Below are 17,606 nucleotides of genomic sequence, written 5' to 3'. Positions count from 1 at the left end.
TTTTTCCTTTCCATTTTTAACTTTGGCTTTTATAAATGAACAAAACACAAACATAGGCGTTCTGACGTCATCTTTTCTGTTTTTATAATTCATGCTAATGAGGTGACTGCACCTAACATAATGGGTTTCCTAGAGGTCCATACTTTCAGTAATGATTTGAAAGGGTCTACACAAAACTCTTCCGTAACACCTATTTTATCACTCTGATGTATCACAAAATGTCCGATGATCTGTGTTTTGCAAAAAACCCTAAAACACTGCAGACACCTCAGACACAGGCTGCCCAGAATTAATTCATTACAATTTTGATATCACTGAGAGTTTACACATTTTAATCATCTCTTAAGTATCTACAGCAATTCTAGAAACACACATTGATGCTAGGTACCACACTTTGTCATTCGAGTATGATAAAATTGTTTAAAAAAAAAAAAAATCAAAGTCTCTCTCTGTATGGGGAAATCAGGTCCAGTTTATTTTAATTTATTACATTTTAATTTGTTAATTTATTACACGGATATATGGCCACCTAGGCGATCTCTGTTTCCTTAGCCTGAGACGTAACTTTTTACAAAGTTTAACGTACTGAACTGTTCATTTCGCACCCCCCCCGCCCCTTCCTCCGTCACCCCCCTGCTGTGATTGCAGAGTTTCTGTTTCTGTCCAAGCAGCCCACGTATGCGCAGAAAAGCGAGGCTAGCACGGTGAAAATGCCTGTAAGTTGCAAAGTTTTGGTGTCATTTTGTTTGTGTTTGGGTTGTAACGTGCAGTGCTGTCAGCTGTCGACGTTTTTTCATCGTCGACCGTCACACGGTGCAATTATGAAACCTCGAAGTTGTGTTGTTGATATGTAGCAACAGCAGCACATGGGAGTTAGCTAACGTAGCTCAGTCCTACACGGGTGGCGACTAGTTGCTGGAAGTCGACAGTATCAAACTTGTATATAAACTGTAGCAGGCCAAGAAATAGACACACAAAGCCCTTACGGCTTCTTTACTAGGTTAATTTTGCAAATGCAAATACAGTATTGACATTTTATTAAAGGAAAATTTCCACTGCTTTAGCCCATATATTGAAACCGCTTATCCATATTATCACTCAAACGTTAGCTAATATTAGTTATTCGCAGTGTTGTCTGAAGCTTACAAAACAAAACAAATGGCCTGGGAATATAGTTCAAAGTAACTTTATAAACCTATTATAAGATAACATCAGTAAAAATATGTACTTTAATTAGCTTAATGTACCACAAATTCTTAAAAACCACCTCCGCACTTTGATTTGACTGAACCTGACAGATCTACTTTAAAACTGCCTGTCTACTTGCATGTCATCTCTGATTTGTATTTTCCATTAATTGTAGCTGGCCAGAGACCTCCTCCACCCTTCTATTGACCATGAGAGAAGACAACATAAAAAGAAAAGACTTGTTCAGAGTCCTAACTCTTACTTCATGGATGTGAAGTGCCCAGGTAAATAGTATTAGTACAGGATATTCCTGTAGTCCTCCCAACGGTGTGATAACGTGCCATCAGATATTGACCAGTTACTCCTGTCATGGATTTGCAGTCATTTAACTGCATCATATTACATACATGACATTCAGTGGTGCAAGGTAACTAAGTGCATTTACTCTGACACTGAATTTAAGTTTAATTATGTGGTATTTCTACTTTAGTTGGATATTTGCACTTTATGGTACTATATTTCACAGGGAAATAACACACTTTATACACCACCACATTTATCTGACCACTGCAGTTTCTTCTTAAACTTCTTAACTTTCTTTTCAAATCATACACTTATGAAATACAACACAAAATTCAAGGTTTCAAATTTTTATATATTTACAGAAATTAACTGTTAGCAGGTCCACTAAAAGCTGGTTTTCCCCTCCTCTCATGGTGTCATTTAAATCATGTTTTCAGGCCCAAAGGGGTATAATTATCCAGTATTTCACAAAGAAACTAAGATTAGAGGGAACAAAAAAGGCTCCATATTTTTTTAATTTTTGCAGCATTAATCATCTCAGGACCCCTCAGATTTGTCTTGTGACTCTTTACAGAGGATGGGGCCCTCAGGTGCAGCTAATTAAAAATTAGTTGCACCTGGTACAGCTACAACAGTTGAAGGTCACAGGGCCCAAGCACTTTTACCTTTGATACTTGATGTACATTTTGCTGGTAATACTTTTTACTTAAGTAAACCTCTGAACTTAGATACAAGTATTTCTTCCACCACTGATGGCATTCATTAAAATGTCTGTTAAATGCATTTGTAACATGTTGAACCTACTGTTTGTTTATCATTATTACCTGTTTCTCTGCAGGCTGCTACAAGATCACCACTGTGTTCAGCCATGCACAGACAGTGGTACTCTGTGTGGGATGCTCAACTGTGTTGTGCCAGCCAAAGGGAGGAAAGGCCAGACTGACAGAGGGTAAAACATCCTCATTCTTGCTGTATACTTAATAAAAGTCGTGAGTATAAAGCCAGGTGTCACTACCTTAAGGTGACATATCCCAGGGTTTTAACTAGAAGGCAGTCTTAACTCGTTTTCATTTTTGCCTTACAGGTTGCTCTTTCAGGAGGAAGCAACATTAAAAAGGGATTACCAACTCAATCATGTCTGCAATGAAGCCATGTTGTTGATAAATACCTTATTTTTCCATTAATTACAATGTAGTTGTTCATTCATTAATGACAGGTTCTGTCACTGTACAAATGTTCAACTTTTATGATAAATTTCTAAACTTTCTAGCAAAACTTTTATTATACAAAATACTAAAATAAAATCTAACTAAAATCAATAAAGACAGTAGTTATAAAAGTTGAAGCATTCTGGGACTTTTATTTAGAAAAAAACAAAAAATGTTTTGTCATGACTGGAGATACCTTCACAGAAAGCAGGCGAGTCGTCCTTTCAGCTTCTGAATGAAAAAAATCAAAAAACATTTGTGCCACAGATTTCTTAGGAAACATATAAATTAAAGACATGGATCTTAAATAGAGAACATGAGAGGAAAACACCTAAATACAGTTTTGATAATTTTGGGAACACAAATGAAATGTGAAATGAGTACTTCACTTGCATGTTTATGTTCCAGCACAAAAATGGCTCTACCAACTGTTTAAAACTTGATGTGATTAAATTGCAGTGCATTACTTAGTGAAAAACATAGCTGTAAAGAAAGAAAAGATGAACAATACAGAAAAAACAACAAAAAAAAAACCCCACATGCTTTACAACATATTTGTATCGTAGACCATTATCACTGCGTTTGACATTGCACTCCGCCTCTGGGACCCTCCTCATCCTCCTCATAAGCTTCCCCGCTGTAGCTTCTCTCTTGTGTCCGCACATCCACCTCACAGAGGTCCACCTCCTCCATGTCATCAGTAATCATCACATCCTCCCTGGGAGGAAGCAGTCTTTCTAGCTGGAACATGAGATGCTCTGGGAGCCAGTGTTTCTCTGGGAATTCCACCTGTGGGGTAAATTACGGTTAAACATCTAATAAAGATAACAAAGAGATGTAAATCCAGAGGCGTGTCACACTGTCCAGTGTCTTACCTGGAACTGAATAATGAGCTGTCCTTTTTCGTAAGGGTCCCTGTAAATTGGCATGCCCTCATTCTGAATGCATTTGATGTCACCGTGCTTGATTACTTCACCTGTTGATGATAAGATAAATGTTAAGAAAAAATGAAATCTGGATTACAAATATTCACACGGGGGGAAAAATTCCAGCACTGGAGACCAGCAGATCCTAGTTAATTACCTGACTGTGAGGTGATGACAAGTGTTCTGTTGTCTAATGTTTGAATGGTCTTCTTGAAACCACACAGGGCCTCGACAAGTCTGATGTTCATCTTCATTATTAAATTATCCTCTTGTCTCTGGAAAACGGGGTGATCCTTCTGATCCAGCACAATGATCACGTCCCCAGGCTCCAGTCCAGGTTCCTGGTCGCCTTCTCCATTGAATGTGATTTTCTGACCATCTTTCATACCTGCACAAAACATTTCTCTTCAGTTTAGTTTGCTTAGCAAAGCACACTGACTGCTAATTACAGTTTAAAAAAAAAAAAAAACGGGCAGGCGACTTACCTTTGTCAATGTGAACTTCAAGAATTTTCTTCTTGCGTTCCACTTTGTGTCCGTTGCAGTTCTTGCAGCGGTCTTTTGAGTTAAATTTCTCGCCCTGTCCCTGGCAGTCTGGACACATACTCTGGATCTGCTGAATCATGCCAGGCCCAATCTGCTGCACCTTGACTTGTACCCCTCTTCCTTTGCAATTTGAGCACTTCTCCAAAGCACCTTTCTTACCACCATAACCTGTAACAAAAAGAATAATGTCATTTCTGAACAAACTTGATTGAATTCAGGATTTAAAAGCAAACAATGAAACACGTACCATCACATTTTTCACAAATGACATTCTTCTGTAGTGCAAGCTTCCTGGTGGTGCCATTGTAGATCTCCTCTAGTGTAACACTGAGCTGATGGACAACATTCTTCCCTGTAAGAAAAGCAGTAAGTTAGACATATTGGAATATATAAATGTATAAACAGCCTGCAGCTATATTCCTAGTAAAACTAACAAAAATACAAATCTTACCTCTCCTCTCTCTCTGCATCCGGCCTCCACCTCCAAAGAACATGTTGAAAATGTCCATTGGCGAAGATCCTCCACCCATGCCTCCTTCTTTGATCGCTTGTTCTCCTCCATGGTCATATAAGTCTCTCTTCTTTGGATCTGACAGCACCTCATATGCTTGAGATATGAGCTTGAACTGTGGAAATAAAAACAATTAAGTCACTTTGGAAAACAAGACAGCATTTAAAGCTTTTATCAGTAGTGGAAGAAGTATTCAGATCCTTTACCTAGGTAAGAGTACCACTAAAGCAATGTTAAGTAAAAGTACAGAAATAAAATGTGGTTAAAGTATTAAAACTACTGGTTTCATCCCTCTCACTGATATATTATTATATATGAGCTCATTAGATGATTAATACTGATGCATCAGTGTCAGCTGCATGTCACTGTTGTAGCTATTTGAGGTGGAGCTAATTTGAAGGTGGGAAACAACTGCTTTAATCATTAACAGTGTGTTATATTTAAAAAGCTTGTTACATTATTCACTGTGTAAAATCTTAAAGTAGCCAGAGCTAAGAGTCTAAGTGTAGTAGAGGTATACAGTAGTATAAAGTAGATTCAAATAAAGTACAAGTACCTAAAAACTAAAATTACTTTCCATCACCACTGAACATTTTCTGCATATTTAATTAAAATGACACTGAAAACGTATAAATGAGCAGGCGTCTGTAACGCGTTAGGTTCCTTACAAACTCATCAGCCTGGTGAGCTCTTCGGCGTTAACAAACAGTCTACAAGGACAGAGAAGGTTCATTAAATTAATTTAATTTATTCAAACATTAATTTCATAGTCTTCGTACACTGCACTCTGGTGTACTTCAACACAGTGTCAAAGGGCTAATCTTCCTTCCTGGAGCTGCGAAGCTAGAGCTTTCCAGAAAGTTCCTCGCGCTGTCAATTCAACAAGGCGTGCGGTTTAAAATTAGACAGGGCATTTTCCAGCAGCCCATAAACGGCTGCCGGGACACCCCTAAAGATATATACTCCATATGTAACTCACCCTCTCTCCTTCGCTGGGGTTCTTGTCGGGGTGATATTTCAGGGCGAGCTTTCTGTAAGCTTTTTTGATTTCATCCGCTGAGGCTTTGGGGCTGACACCCAGGAGGTCGTAGTAGCCGGTTTCGTGAACCATGGCGACACTAACCTAAAACAACAACAATACAGAAACACATAAGAATATCATATAAAGCTGTGATTTATCGTTTTGTCCAAGAGGGTGAACATTAGGCGACCGTTAGCGAGGAAGCCGCATGTCAAAAATCTGAAATTTACGTGCTCGAATATTACCGTAAAACAAAGTTCACATTAACAAGAAATGCGGTATTAACAATGTTGGCTCAAAGCGACAAACATACAATAACGTGCTTCAAACAGATAACGTTATCGTGGGCAGCACATGTGGATGAATATCAATTCATATCAACTGTACACTAGCTTATATTGCGTTAAGCTTGAATGAAACCGCTAACAATTATGAGCCGAAGAGCTAAATATCCTTCCAAATTATAGTGTACTTACTTGAGAGGTGTTATGACCGTCGTTGCTTTCGCTCAGGTTTCTCTGAGGGCGGTGAGGGAAGATGGCTGGTTCTTATAGCCGCTCCACAGTGCAGAACTTTCTGGAGAGCTCCGAGGAGAGGGGCCGGATATTTCGTTGGCTGGGACTGCAGAGTCTAGAAAAGACCTGAGCGAAAAAAAAGGCAAGGGGAATGGAGAGGGGGCGGGGGACCAGTTTTACAGGGTTACCTTGGTTTTACACGGTGTTATTAAAAGAGCAACGGTGTTTTAAGCATTTTATGTAGAACAGCTAATTTGAAATATAAGAATGAAAGCGCTATTTCCAAGTAAGATCAGTATGACAGCACCAGCAAACTCTTGGTTGTGTATTTCCCCTTCAGAAATCATATGCATTCAGCTTAGTTTCACTTCATATTTCTCCCCTGGTCATCCAGTCCTCCAGGGCAGTGACCCTGCCCCTGAGTGAGGTTTGCCCCTCAGTTTGAGAAGCACTGCTACTAAAAGTAGATCATTCATGTATAGGCTATCAGAAGGGTTTAAAATAAGTCAGCTCATTTTATTAAGCTGCTGACAATCACCCCACATGCTTTTTGTAGCTAGTGAAGAATCTTTCTCTGATTGATTAATACATTTTCACCTACTCTTCCTGCAGATCATGTCAAGTTTGAAGATATTTTTAGGCTGTCTTACACACAGAGCATGTTTAAGATCCACTCACAGATTGTCAGTGACCCCTGGGCTACAGTATTCTTTCACACTGCACCAACTTATAATTGAATCAGTGAAGGTAAATTATTGCTGTTTTTGCAGAGGACTCTCAGTGACCTATGCAGTTACATAACAGCATATACCAGTCATTGCAATGATAATTGTTTAAGTGCAAAATTTAATGCACTGTTGTTGCTAAAGATCCTGAAAAACAGCTGTATACAACTCAAACAGCTTAATCCATCCATAATGTAACTGATATAGATTAAGCTTGATCAAAGGTAGAGGTGTAATGTTGTCATGATTTGGCTTTTTACCTATCCATTTGTGATTTAAGGGAAAATTATAATCAGACTGTTTTACATGTGAATAGACCGAGCTAATTTAAATTCAGGACATGGTTTTGAGCTAGCGGTCCAATGCTGTGCACACATGGACTCTCAGATGTGTTTCGCAACCAGTAACGACTTCACAAGGCTCGTTAAACTGCATGTCTTGTTAGTTTACCAGTCCCTGAAAAAGACGTGGTGCATTTAAAGGGTGGACTTGTCCAACAAGAGAAGATTTTCTGTTTCATCACCATTTTTAAAAGTGTCTCCTCAGGGCAAATCAACAGGCTCGATCCTACAGAACCTATAGCCAAACTACCAGGTGGTCTACAACAGTATGGAATTACCTGATGAAGAGAAGGTAGATGGTCAACTTGAGACCAGGTAAGCAAACTAAAAAGAATATTTTTGTTTCTTTTCTGCTATAATATCATTGGACTACTCTAAAACTCTCTAAAAGCAGAGGTTAACAGTTAATATGTTTATTTTCTGTTTAGCTGAGGGATAGATTATAATACTTCTCTGTTCAGCCGAAATGAACCACATTCACCAGTAATCATGCAAATTCATAGTCTCTATTGCCCAAGTTGTTGCACAAATGTTTGTTGACTTTGTATCTAAATGGCCCCACTTTATGAATACAGATAAAGAATAGAAGCTAAAAGTCAATGTAGTCTGTACATATATGTGAAAAACAAAAGGTTTTAATGAGTGGGAATGGGAACAGTCTTTTGGCTTTCACTGAATATGCCCTGTCAGACAAAGGAGGGGGGCTTTAGCTGTGCTAAAAGCCCAACGCTGTGTTGAATGGACAGTGCTGCAGAAAATTAGACCCATGTGATGAAATGAAAACAACAACTAAACCATTGCCAGAATGCGAGGTGGAGTGTACATGAGCTGTTTGGAGCCCATGTTTCCTCTGTGTGTTTTTCAGCGCTCAGGAGTCTATGGCAGACGAGCAGACAGATGAAGAACATGCCACCGTAGGTGAGTTGAGAGTTGTGATGGACATCCACCATCCATCCATGAGGTGCCAGGATGATGGTGGAAGTCCTTCATCAGTATTGGTACAGAATAATACTAGTAGGGCAAAAGAAATGGATTTAATTCATCTGTGGGGAAGACTAGATTTGTTTTCCAGATTTGCTTTCTCTCTCATCTCAGGAAAGAAAAATATAGAAGAGAAGTTTGCTGCATCTCTGGCTCCAGCTGTTTCTCTCTGGACCACTGATGCTAGAGGTGCTGTCAGACTGAGAATAGAGGAAGGATGTCCAGAAGAACCTATCACAGTTCACCAAATGTTCAACGCCTCAGTTGAAAAATATGGAAATATGCACGCGCTTGCCAGCAAGAAAAACAACACGTGGGAAAAGATAACTTTCTCTGAGTATTATCAGTTCTGCCGCAGAGCAGCCAAGAGCTTCATAAAGGTATGTTATCCAGACAGAAAATTTGTGTGTAGTATATACTAACTGACAAATATTGGATACTATCCGTAGTCATATTTTTACAAAATAAAAGACAAATAAGTTTGTTGATGTGTACAGCTTGGTTTAGAGCGATTCCATGGAGTGGCAATACTAGGATTCAATTCAGCAGAATGGTTCTTCTCTGCAGTCGGCACCATCATGGCAGGGTGAGAAAAATTTATCCTACAGCAGTGCACAAAATATACTGTGTAGCTGTTAATGTGTTTTACCCATTATGTAGTCCCTGTGTCTATAATAACCTTTATTATTCCTTACAGAGGGATAATGACAGGAATTTATGCCACAAACTCACCAGAGGCATGTCACTATGTGGCGAGCGACTCTAAAGCCAACATTATAGTGGTTGAAAACCAAAAGCAATTGGATAAAATCTTGCAGGTACTGTTACTTATATATATATTCAGGTCTTTATTCACGTGTATAACAATCTGTGGTAAATTTCTTACTCTTGGTATCATAGATACGTGACAGGCTGCCCCATTTGAAAGCCATAGTGCAGTACAGCGGGCAGCTCCAGGAGAAGCTCTCCAATCTCTACTCTGTAAGTCCATCAGATGTTGCATGAAATTATACAGACCAAAAGTGTTCAGCTCAGGCTATGATCCTGCTGTATGTTTCTGTTTTTGGGGATAGTGGGAGGAATTCATGGAGCTGGGTCTGGATGTTTCTGAGAAACAACTGGATGACATGATCAGTAGCCAGAAAGCCAACCAGTGCTGCGTCCTGATCTACACGTCTGGCACCACAGGCAAGCCGAAAGGAGTCATGCTCAGTCACGACAATGTAAGCTTTCATGTGACATGAGTTAATCTCATTCAGAGTAGGACAACTATATGCAGACAGTTGTTACATGGCAAGCAAGGCAGAAAAAAATATTTTAAGTGAAACAGAAGGAGAGGAAACAATCCTCTCTCTCAATTTTATGCAGATCACGTGGACTGCCAATCATGCCAGCAGGGCCGGGGACATGCAGCCAGCCGACACTAAACAGGAGTCACTGGTGAGCTACCTGCCTCTCAGCCACATTGCTGCTCAGATGTATGATCTCTGGACAGGCATTCACTGGGGCGAGCTGGTGTACTTTGCACAGCCAGATGCCTTAAAGGTAAAATAAACAGATAATATAAAAGGCTGAAAGTGGGTTACCAACTGACTGGTTGAATGTTTTTAAACTGTGTATACTCTTTATTCTTTGTAGGGAAGCCTGATAACAACACTGCGAGAAGTTTGTCCCACTTCCCACATGGGTGTCCCTCGCGTGTGGGAAAAAATGATGGAGAAAATTAAACTGGGAATAAGTCAGTGCGGATATGTGAAAAAGAAACTGGTGACATGGGCGATGTCAGTCAGCCTGGAGGCCAATCAAAAGTGCATGCAAAAGTAAGTGCTGTCACTAACGTTATGCAACGTGAAAAAAGTTTTTTTTTTTTTTTTAAACAGCCAAACAACATACATAAATGCATATGTCACTTTTTGAAATCTTTTTCAGGGATGAGGAGAAACCGCTCCTGCTGTCCCTGACTGACAGTCTTGTGCTGCAGAAGCTCCGGGCTGAGCTGGGCCTGTCTCGCTGTCAAAAGTTCTTCTCTGGAGCAGCACCAATTGGTAGCGAAACTGTGCAGTTTTTCCTGGGCCTGAACATCCGCTTGTATGAGGCCTATGGCATGAGTGAGAGCACGGGGCCTCACTTCATGTCAGGTCCAAAAGTTTACAAATTACCAAGGTGAGTGTATAAGGATCAGAATGACTGTATTTGAAGCTGGAGTTAAAATCTAATGAATATCAAATAACAAAAAGATTTTATTTTCTTGCATGTAGCTGTGGTAAGGTGGTGCCTGGCTGTCGATACAAAATGGCCGACGTAGACTCTGAAGGGACGGGCGAAATTTGCTTTTGGGGACGCAACATTTTCATGGGTTTCCTCAATATGGAAGACAAAACAAGAGAAGCTTTGGATGAAGATGGGTGGCTGCATTCTGGAGACCTGGGGAAGATAGACGAAGAGGGTTTCTTGTACATTACGGGGAGAATAAAAGGTAGAGATATCTGAGCAAATAAAGCTATTGTGGGAAAATTGCTCATCTTAGGTCATCAGCTCACACTCTGCACATTATCCACACTCAAGTGCATAATGTTTTGGACAGAAGATACAGCTCCATTATCCTTGTTGTAAGCCGTAAACAGCTGAAATGTCACGGTGACCTCTCTCTCCATTCAGAGTTGATCATCACAGCTGGAGGGGAGAATGTTCCCCCTGTTCCTATAGAGGAGGCAGTGAAGAGGGAGCTGCCTATTATCAGTAATGCCATGCTGATAGGGGACAAGAGGAAGTTCTTGTCCATGCTTTTGACCCTAAAGGTAATTGGTCGTTCATTTTTTCATTTTCACAGCAGCAGGGTGTGAAACAGTTATATAATACAGTTTCTTTATATAATCTTAGAATAATGTTCTTTAAAAAAAAAAAACTAATTTAAATGCAGCTGCTGAATTTTCTTCATCATGCTCCCTTGAGAGATTAATAACAAGCCAGGAAGTATAGAGGTGAAGCAATTAAAACAAATGGTTTCACAAATGACTACAAGTGCTAATTTTAACCTGTAATCAGGAATTCTGAGAAAATACATGAGATTCTTGGGATTCAATTCTTTGTTTCAGTGTTGTAGCAATGTAGAGACCATGGAGCCAACAGAGGAGCTGAGTCTGGAGGCTGTGGAGTTTTGCCAGCAGCAAGGAAGCCAAGCGACCAAGGTCTCTGACATCATTGGAGGAGAGGACAAAGAGGTATACTGCGCGATTCAAGAGGGAATCGACAGAGTCAACTCTGCAGCCATATCTAATGCCCAACGCATACAAAAGTGGACCATTCTGAGGAAGGACTTCTCTGTTTCTGGAGGAGAGCTGGGTAAAATTTAGCAGAACATCAATCCAGTATTATGCTTTTTGTATTGAAAACAGTGCAACTTTGAGTCTGCAGTGAAACTACTGCTCATCATACTGTGTTCTCGTTCCAGGTCCCACAATGAAACTCCGTCGTCCTGTTGTGTTGGAGATGTACCACGAGGTCATAGAGAGCCTCTATCGAGAGTAGTGTCATGTTCCCGTGGAGATTACTGTGTAACTGTTAGTATGAAAATCATGTCACTTGCATATCTCATCATTCTTGTGGACATACATGGAATTTAATAATATGTCTTGTGTGCAGAATGCAAAAATAACAGAGGAACCACATTTGATTCATTGATGTTTTAAATACTGAATAATACCTTGCTGTTACAATACTTGGAATGTTTACAAAGTTACACCATCCTCTTAGGGGCTGAAATATTTGTCTCTAATTCTTTTTATGACTAGACTGCAATTCATTTTTACTGCTTCAAAATCATATAAGTTACTTGCACGACAGGATCTTACAATTTTGTGTAAATATTTGATGGTATTCAGTATGTTTTAAACCAGTTCCGATTAAAACTCAGAAAAACACAGACATAACATGCACCAGAAATCCAATCACATGGATCATGGGGGTCATTATTGTAAATGGAGGGAGCTTATAATCATTTGCATAACATTAAATAAAAAGTTAGCAATTTTAATAATATTTAATAATATTCTTTGTCTTTATATATTTTCTTTATACTGTACATTCATGATATTTGCAGCAATGAACACAATGAAAAGACTTGCAGAGAAGAGTGCAAACATTTTCAAGTTTCATGTTATGGAGCCTGATGAAGTTCAAATTACAAAAGCTCCAATCTGAATTTGAATTTAAATGACAAGGTAACAGTGTCAACTACATTAGACAAGAGGCTGTATTTAGCCAATAAATAGACGATATCCACTAGAGATTACTCAAGAAAAAATGCATATCACATATACAGTAACTGTTGGTCAAAAGTTTTAAGACAGTGCTTTGGAGTGTGCAGAAAAATAAAACTTTCAGGATGTCAAACTCCTGGGTCTTTTTTAAATACATATTTTGGTTAAAAATGTGCAGATACAACATGATATGATTACGACAAGAGACCCAAACCCTAACAGGGAACTCACGGCAGCATTAGTATCCTTTTACTCCATATCCCGCACTCTTTGACATATTGCCTCTGTGAATTCTGAGCACTTTGAGTTTCCTCCCAGGTCTTTTGTGAGAACCTTAAAGACAGATAGTAAAAGCATTATAAGTCACAGTGGGAACAAATAACCAAAACTGCATGTCTTTTTTTTTTGTTTTAATTACCTTTTTGTCTCTAATGGTGTCAAAGCAGGCAGTTTTAATCTTCTTGGCGTGGCCGTGCAGACCCATGTGCTGCAGCATCATGACCGCACTGAGCAGCAAGGCGGTGGGGTTGGCCATGTCTTTTCCTGCTATATCTGGTGCAGTTCCATGAACCTGACAGAAGAAATTAACCACAATCCCTCATCATGATTGACATTTCTATAAACATCAGATTTCTAAAAAGAGTAAAAGAACATGTGGGCCAAACGTCTTCAGTGACTCACCCCACACCATGAATTTCTACTGTGAAAAGTCATACTATGAACATAAATGTGAAGTCTGACAATTAGGAATTGAAACAATGTACCGACTCAAATATGGCAACACCATTGGCACCAATGTTCCCACTAGGAGTCACTCCAAGACCTCCAATTAGTCCAGCACAAAGATCGCTGTAATGGTAAAGACATGCAGTTACCATTTGATCTATTCTTATGCATACACTTTGACCATGTTAACTAGATTCCACATACATAAGCACATAATTTTGTAATAACACACACAAAGTAAGCGCTATTTGCAATTGCGCATCCTCACCACAAATTAGCCATAACATCTACAATATTTAGTAAAGATGTTAGTCACCTATTCTTTCACCGATGTTAAATTATCATAGCTTCCATTGTTACACAGTATTACTCTCTGTTAATATGCTGCCTTGTTGAATCCACCAAGTCAGCTCTGCCCTCCTTGTTTTAACACATTTTAACAAAATGACACAATGCATAATTGTGTGTAAATGCATACACAAACATTTTCTGTATGTTTTCTGGTAACTATGTTGCCTTTTATTGAAATTCAATGATCTATCTTACCTCAAGATGTCTCCATACAGATTGGGCATCACTAATACATCAAACTGTGTGGGATCCTGGACCATCTGTAAAAACAGGTAGAGAAAATGCCACCATTAATTAGCAATGTTAAATATATATAAAATATATATATATATATATATATAATTTCTAACTAAACATTGCTTCTTATCCATCTAAACTGATAAAAGTCATTGGGACTTACATTAAGACACACAGTATCCAAGTACATCTCTGTGAATTTCACATCTTTGTGCTTCTCAGCAGCCTCTCTGCATTTTCGTAGGAAAAGCCCATCTGACATGCGCCTGTAAAATATTTTAACAGAGAGCAACCCTTTAATTTCAGCAAATAGCTTTAAAATGAAACAGTGTTAAAAGCAATTTGTACTGACTAGAACTTACATAATGTTGGCCTTATGAACAGCAGTAACACTGGCCCTCTGATTGTTTCTGGCATATTCAAAAGCATACTCTGCGATGCGTTGGCTGGCTTGTTCTGTAATGAGCTTGATACTCTGTACAACTCCATCAACAATCTGAAATGAATGGTTTGAATAGTGAATGTGAAAAGCATTTAAACAGAGAGATAACCTAACCTAACATAGAGAAAGACATTTTGACTCAATGAAAAAAAAACCCAACTGTAAATACTTGTTAAAGATAAAAGGTTTTTACCACATGTTCAATCCCACTGTATTCTCCCTCAGTGTTCTCCCTGATGGTGACCAGGTTCACATCAGTGTACGGGGTTTTGTAGCCCTCAATGGACACACAGGGGCGCACATTGGCATAGAGGTCAAAGGTTTTCCTAAGCAGCAGGTTCATAGAGGGGTGACCAGCAGCTATTGGTGTCTTCAAAGGACCTGCAGATTGTTAAATCATTCAAAATCATTCACTAGTTCACCTAAAAATATAGACACCTATCTGGGGGATAAGATCTAAGATATAATCTATGTGCCATGTTTGTTTTTGTTTAACAGTGATGTATCACTTATTTGTAAAAATTTTCTTTAACAAATATGAGTGATGTTACCTTTCAGGCCAATTTTGTTCCTGTCCATTGATTCTTTGGCATCGGGAGGAATCATCCACTTGCCACCAGGTCCTTGGATAGCAGTAACGTTTCTCTCTTCCCACTGTATAGGTGCCTATGTTAAAAAAGTGTATGTAGAACAGAAGCACTAGATTAGTTTACCTAAAGCATTTTTGTCACATTGAAATCATTTTGTTGATTAATGTTCCTGATAATATTTTTCCTGCTCCACCAGTACTAACTTTAGCTGCTTCAAATATTTGCATGACAGCACTTGATATCTCTGGACCAATTCCATCACCGGGGATTAAAGTAACAGTTTGCATCTATGAAACAGAGTAAAGACACAGAACAGTCAGTGATACAAGAGTCACGGTGCAATACAAGCAATAGATTACATCAAGAATCTTAAATAAATAAAAAAAAAATAAATTCTGAATCTGTAGAGATAAGATAAATACCCTTCTGATGAATGTCCTGGGTTGTGGAGTCTCTTTCACCAAAGCTCCAACCACCCGTGACACCTGACAATGAAAAAGGCTCATGTTTTTACAGGCACATATCAAATACTTTCCTTCACCCAAACATAAGCCGCTTCACTTCTACTGTATAAATAAAGTCGTAAACACTGTTCTGTATTTCTGGTAACAGAGCTATGATGTAAAGCGAATTGGGCACAGCTTGCTGGAATAATGAACTCACGAGGAACAGAATGACCCAAGAATTGTGCACTCTCATTTATCATTTTTGACCAAAAAAGTACATAATTACTGTTCTGCCAATCCTTGGTCACTCTAGTAAACCTATCCAAACATGAAAGCAGTACAATCACATGAAACACTAAATGATCGACAAATAGATAGATAGATAGACAGATATTCCTTGGGAGCAATCTGCAAAGGACATTCTGCTAGAAGAGACTCCAGGAGCTGTCACAGCATGTTCTGTTGTCTTGTTTAGCAATAATAGTTCCCTAAGATGGCAAACTGAATATTGCAAAAAAAAGGTTGACCAATAGAAAAAGCGAAGCAAGTTTAATTTTGGAGAAAAACTGACAGCTTACTGGTTTGTTTTAGCCGTGCTGGATTGCAGAAGTTGCAGACATGCAATAGTCATAGAGGCAATAGCAAAGGCCCTTTGGGTTACAAATATATGCACATGGGAAAATAAAATGCCCATTTCAGATTTGAGTGACATTACTACTGAGGGAGATTGCTAACTAGCTCATTTACTAACGCAGCGAAGACAGTCAACGTTTTAATGCGAATGCTTAACTTACTTCCTGTGCCTTGATTTTATCCTTGTCATTGACCGATAAACCCCACTTTCTTAGTAGATTAAGAATCTGTAGATGATAAACATTTGTTGCCATAATGTAAATTTTACAGAACATGTACGACTTTAGCAGTCAGCGATAAACTAACTATTACAGCAATGCATTATATACGAAAACATGTAGCTAACCAGCTAGCTAGCTAAATAGCAGTCAAGAGTCAGGTTGCTATAGTAACTAAAAGCTAGTAGCCTGTGCTAGCTAGTTAGCTGAGCAGGTAATGTCTCTGGTCTCTGCGCTCTTTGAATGTATGAACGACCGTCAAAGACCCTGAGAGTAGTTGATGAGTTGTAACACAATGTCATGCGTTTGGTGCAACACAGAGAAAAGACTGACAATTTCTTGCCCCCGTACATACCGCTGACCTCCACGCATTCCCTGCCATCCTGAGCTAGCCAAGGTCGATTCCGCGGCAGCAGCAGCAGCAGGAGCATACGGTCTATGAGCAGGAGTAGTAGCAGCAGCGGCAACTCTTCTTCTTCTTTGGGTTTTTTTCACCCTCAATGTTGCATTACTGCCACCTGCTGGTGTTAGTCATCATCAACGTCCCGTTGCACCATATTTGTTTGATTAGCGCAGCCGCCCACAAATACTCAAACGGCAATCTTCTGCCCTACACTACCGCCATAGTCTAAAGTACGTTTTAAACTAATTTCTGATCGTCATACTTTCTGTATGTGTAAAAGTCTTCCGCGTTTCCACAGTGTGTATCCCACATGAGATGACGTTGTACGGTTTCTGCTTCCTGACACGACTCTCAATGACCTGTGGGGTGTTTTCCTATAATCAAACGTGCGCTATTGCTTCGATTACTATAGCCAAATCTCATTCACTTTGTTTCACCTGCTACTGGCCACCCCCACCTATTTCTGTATTGTATGAAAATGTCTTCCTTAGGCTTCATGATCCCAATTCTGTTGCCCCCCCCCACACACACACACATAATAAGCTTTTCCCCTCTGATTTTCACAATCGAAGAACTTCACTATTTCTATGACTAATCTTGAGTGTGCCAGCTGTATTTCGTCCATGTTACTTGATTTCCTCTGCCCAGCCCACTGCAAAGCAACCAGTATTGTATACAACTCTACAGCATACATGCTCAAATAGAATGGGGATATGACTCATATCTTTGCCTGATGATTTGGCACTATCATTGCTGCACCTGTTGTGTCTGTCTGTGGATCATTTAACCTATCTGTGAGAATGTAAAGACATTCAAAATACTTTGGTTCTATCGCAGTTATGGTACTCAAATACTGAGGTGCCTCTGACAGTTCTGCAGGATGATAACCACCAGCAAGTGGCGCCAATAGACTGCTTCTGACAGTCTTCAAATTCCGTCGTGTGTGTTCTCTGCTTGTTTTTCTTTCCTTAGGCCACATCATTAACACACATATGCTCTGGCTCCGGCTGTGCAAACAGTGCATACTGTATATGCAC

The 17,606-nt window shown here is 39.4% G+C and overlaps 4 protein-coding genes across 6 annotated transcripts; 2 read left to right on the top strand and 2 right to left on the bottom strand.

Moving 5' to 3' along the window:
- The first annotated feature begins 612 nt into the window (after nucleotides 1-612).
- rps27l (ribosomal protein S27 like) lies at nucleotides 613-2,830 on the top strand. The gene is made up of 4 exons (XM_018680773.2): nucleotides 613-716; nucleotides 1,364-1,472; nucleotides 2,330-2,440; nucleotides 2,576-2,830. Exons 1-4 carry the CDS (start codon nucleotides 711-713, stop codon nucleotides 2,602-2,604), a joined length of 255 nt encoding a protein of 84 aa, XP_018536289.1. The 5' UTR covers nucleotides 613-710; the 3' UTR covers nucleotides 2,605-2,830.
- Nucleotide 2,831: 1 nt separating this feature from the next.
- Nucleotides 2,832-6,337, bottom strand: dnaja (DnaJ heat shock protein family (Hsp40) member A). Of its 2 annotated transcripts, none has more exons than XM_018680729.2 (8): nucleotides 6,179-6,337; nucleotides 5,661-5,804; nucleotides 4,622-4,796; nucleotides 4,418-4,522; nucleotides 4,111-4,338; nucleotides 3,783-4,013; nucleotides 3,575-3,675; nucleotides 2,832-3,488 (listed from the first exon to the last, which is right to left on the bottom strand). In XM_018680729.2, exons 2-8 carry the CDS (start codon nucleotides 5,790-5,792, stop codon nucleotides 3,273-3,275), a joined length of 1,188 nt encoding a protein of 395 aa, XP_018536245.1. In that variant the 5' UTR covers nucleotides 5,793-5,804; nucleotides 6,179-6,337; the 3' UTR covers nucleotides 2,832-3,272. The 2 variants fall into 2 exon arrangements, with proteins under 2 accessions (XP_018536245.1, XP_018536256.1); XM_018680740.2 differs by lacking the exon at nucleotides 6,179-6,337 and adding an exon at nucleotides 5,350-5,391.
- A 146-nt stretch (nucleotides 6,338-6,483) lies between these two features.
- acsbg1 (acyl-CoA synthetase bubblegum family member 1) lies at nucleotides 6,484-12,302 on the top strand. The gene is made up of 14 exons (XM_018680717.2): nucleotides 6,484-7,598; nucleotides 8,149-8,201; nucleotides 8,379-8,644; nucleotides 8,762-8,850; nucleotides 8,962-9,082; nucleotides 9,165-9,245; nucleotides 9,338-9,487; nucleotides 9,633-9,809; nucleotides 9,903-10,084; nucleotides 10,194-10,427; nucleotides 10,523-10,740; nucleotides 10,923-11,062; nucleotides 11,360-11,606; nucleotides 11,716-12,302. The coding sequence occupies exons 1-14, from the start codon at nucleotides 7,552-7,554 to the stop codon at nucleotides 11,790-11,792; spliced, it is 2,082 nt and encodes a 693-aa protein (XP_018536233.1). The 5' UTR covers nucleotides 6,484-7,551; the 3' UTR covers nucleotides 11,793-12,302.
- idh3a (isocitrate dehydrogenase (NAD(+)) 3 catalytic subunit alpha) lies at nucleotides 11,933-17,015 on the bottom strand. Of its 2 annotated transcripts, XM_018680752.2 has the most exons (12): nucleotides 16,522-17,015; nucleotides 16,110-16,175; nucleotides 15,292-15,354; nucleotides 15,073-15,156; nucleotides 14,831-14,945; nucleotides 14,473-14,660; nucleotides 14,200-14,333; nucleotides 14,001-14,103; nucleotides 13,796-13,860; nucleotides 13,288-13,372; nucleotides 12,942-13,094; nucleotides 11,933-12,856 (listed from the first exon to the last, which is right to left on the bottom strand). In XM_018680752.2, exons 1-12 carry the CDS (start codon nucleotides 16,546-16,548, stop codon nucleotides 12,773-12,775), a joined length of 1,167 nt encoding a protein of 388 aa, XP_018536268.1. In that variant the 5' UTR covers nucleotides 16,549-17,015; the 3' UTR covers nucleotides 11,933-12,772. The 2 variants fall into 2 exon arrangements, with proteins under 2 accessions (XP_018536268.1, XP_018536278.1); XM_018680762.2 differs by lacking the exon at nucleotides 16,110-16,175 and having other exon boundaries at nucleotides 16,522-17,010.
- Between the last annotated feature and the right edge of the window lie 591 nt (nucleotides 17,016-17,606).

This window comes from Lates calcarifer, linkage group LG10, assembly GCF_001640805.2.
Source record: "Lates calcarifer isolate ASB-BC8 linkage group LG10, TLL_Latcal_v3, whole genome shotgun sequence".
Lineage (NCBI taxonomy): Eukaryota > Metazoa > Chordata > Actinopteri > Centropomidae > Lates > Lates calcarifer.
The sequence above is the reverse complement of the archived record's forward strand: the minus strand, read 5'-3'. Positions and strand labels throughout refer to the sequence as shown.

Coding starts and splice junctions, on each gene's coding strand:
- rps27l (XM_018680773.2), top strand. Junction 1,473..2,329: donor CATGGATGTGAAGTGCCCAG/GTAAATAGTATT, acceptor GTTTCTCTGCAG/GCTGCTACAAGATCACCACT. Junction 2,441..2,575: donor AAAGGCCAGACTGACAGAGG/GTAAAACATCCT, acceptor TTTGCCTTACAG/GTTGCTCTTTCAGGAGGAAG.
- dnaja (XM_018680729.2), bottom strand. CDS start 5,792: ATGGTTCACGAAACCGGCTACTACGACCTCCTGGGTGTCAGCCCCAAA. Junction 4,797..5,660: donor ACCCCAGCGAAGGAGAGAGG/GTGAGTTACATA, acceptor TTATTTCCACAG/TTCAAGCTCATATCTCAAGC. Junction 3,676..3,782: donor TGTCATCACCTCACAGTCAG/GTAATTAACTAG, acceptor TATCATCAACAG/GTGAAGTAATCAAGCACGGT.
- acsbg1 (XM_018680717.2), top strand. CDS start 7,552: ATGGAATTACCTGATGAAGAGAAGGTAGATGGTCAACTTGAGACCAG. Junction 9,083..9,164: donor AATTGGATAAAATCTTGCAG/GTACTGTTACTT, acceptor TTGGTATCATAG/ATACGTGACAGGCTGCCCCA. Junction 10,741..10,922: donor CATTACGGGGAGAATAAAAG/GTAGAGATATCT, acceptor CTCTCCATTCAG/AGTTGATCATCACAGCTGGA.
- idh3a (XM_018680752.2), bottom strand. CDS start 16,548: ATGGCAGGGAATGCGTGGAGGTCAGCG. Junction 15,157..15,291: donor CCAGGACATTCATCAGAAGG/GTATTTATCTTA, acceptor TCTGTTTCATAG/ATGCAAACTGTTACTTTAAT. Junction 12,857..12,941: donor ACACCATTAGAGACAAAAAG/GTAATTAAAACA, acceptor TCTGTCTTTAAG/GTTCTCACAAAAGACCTGGG.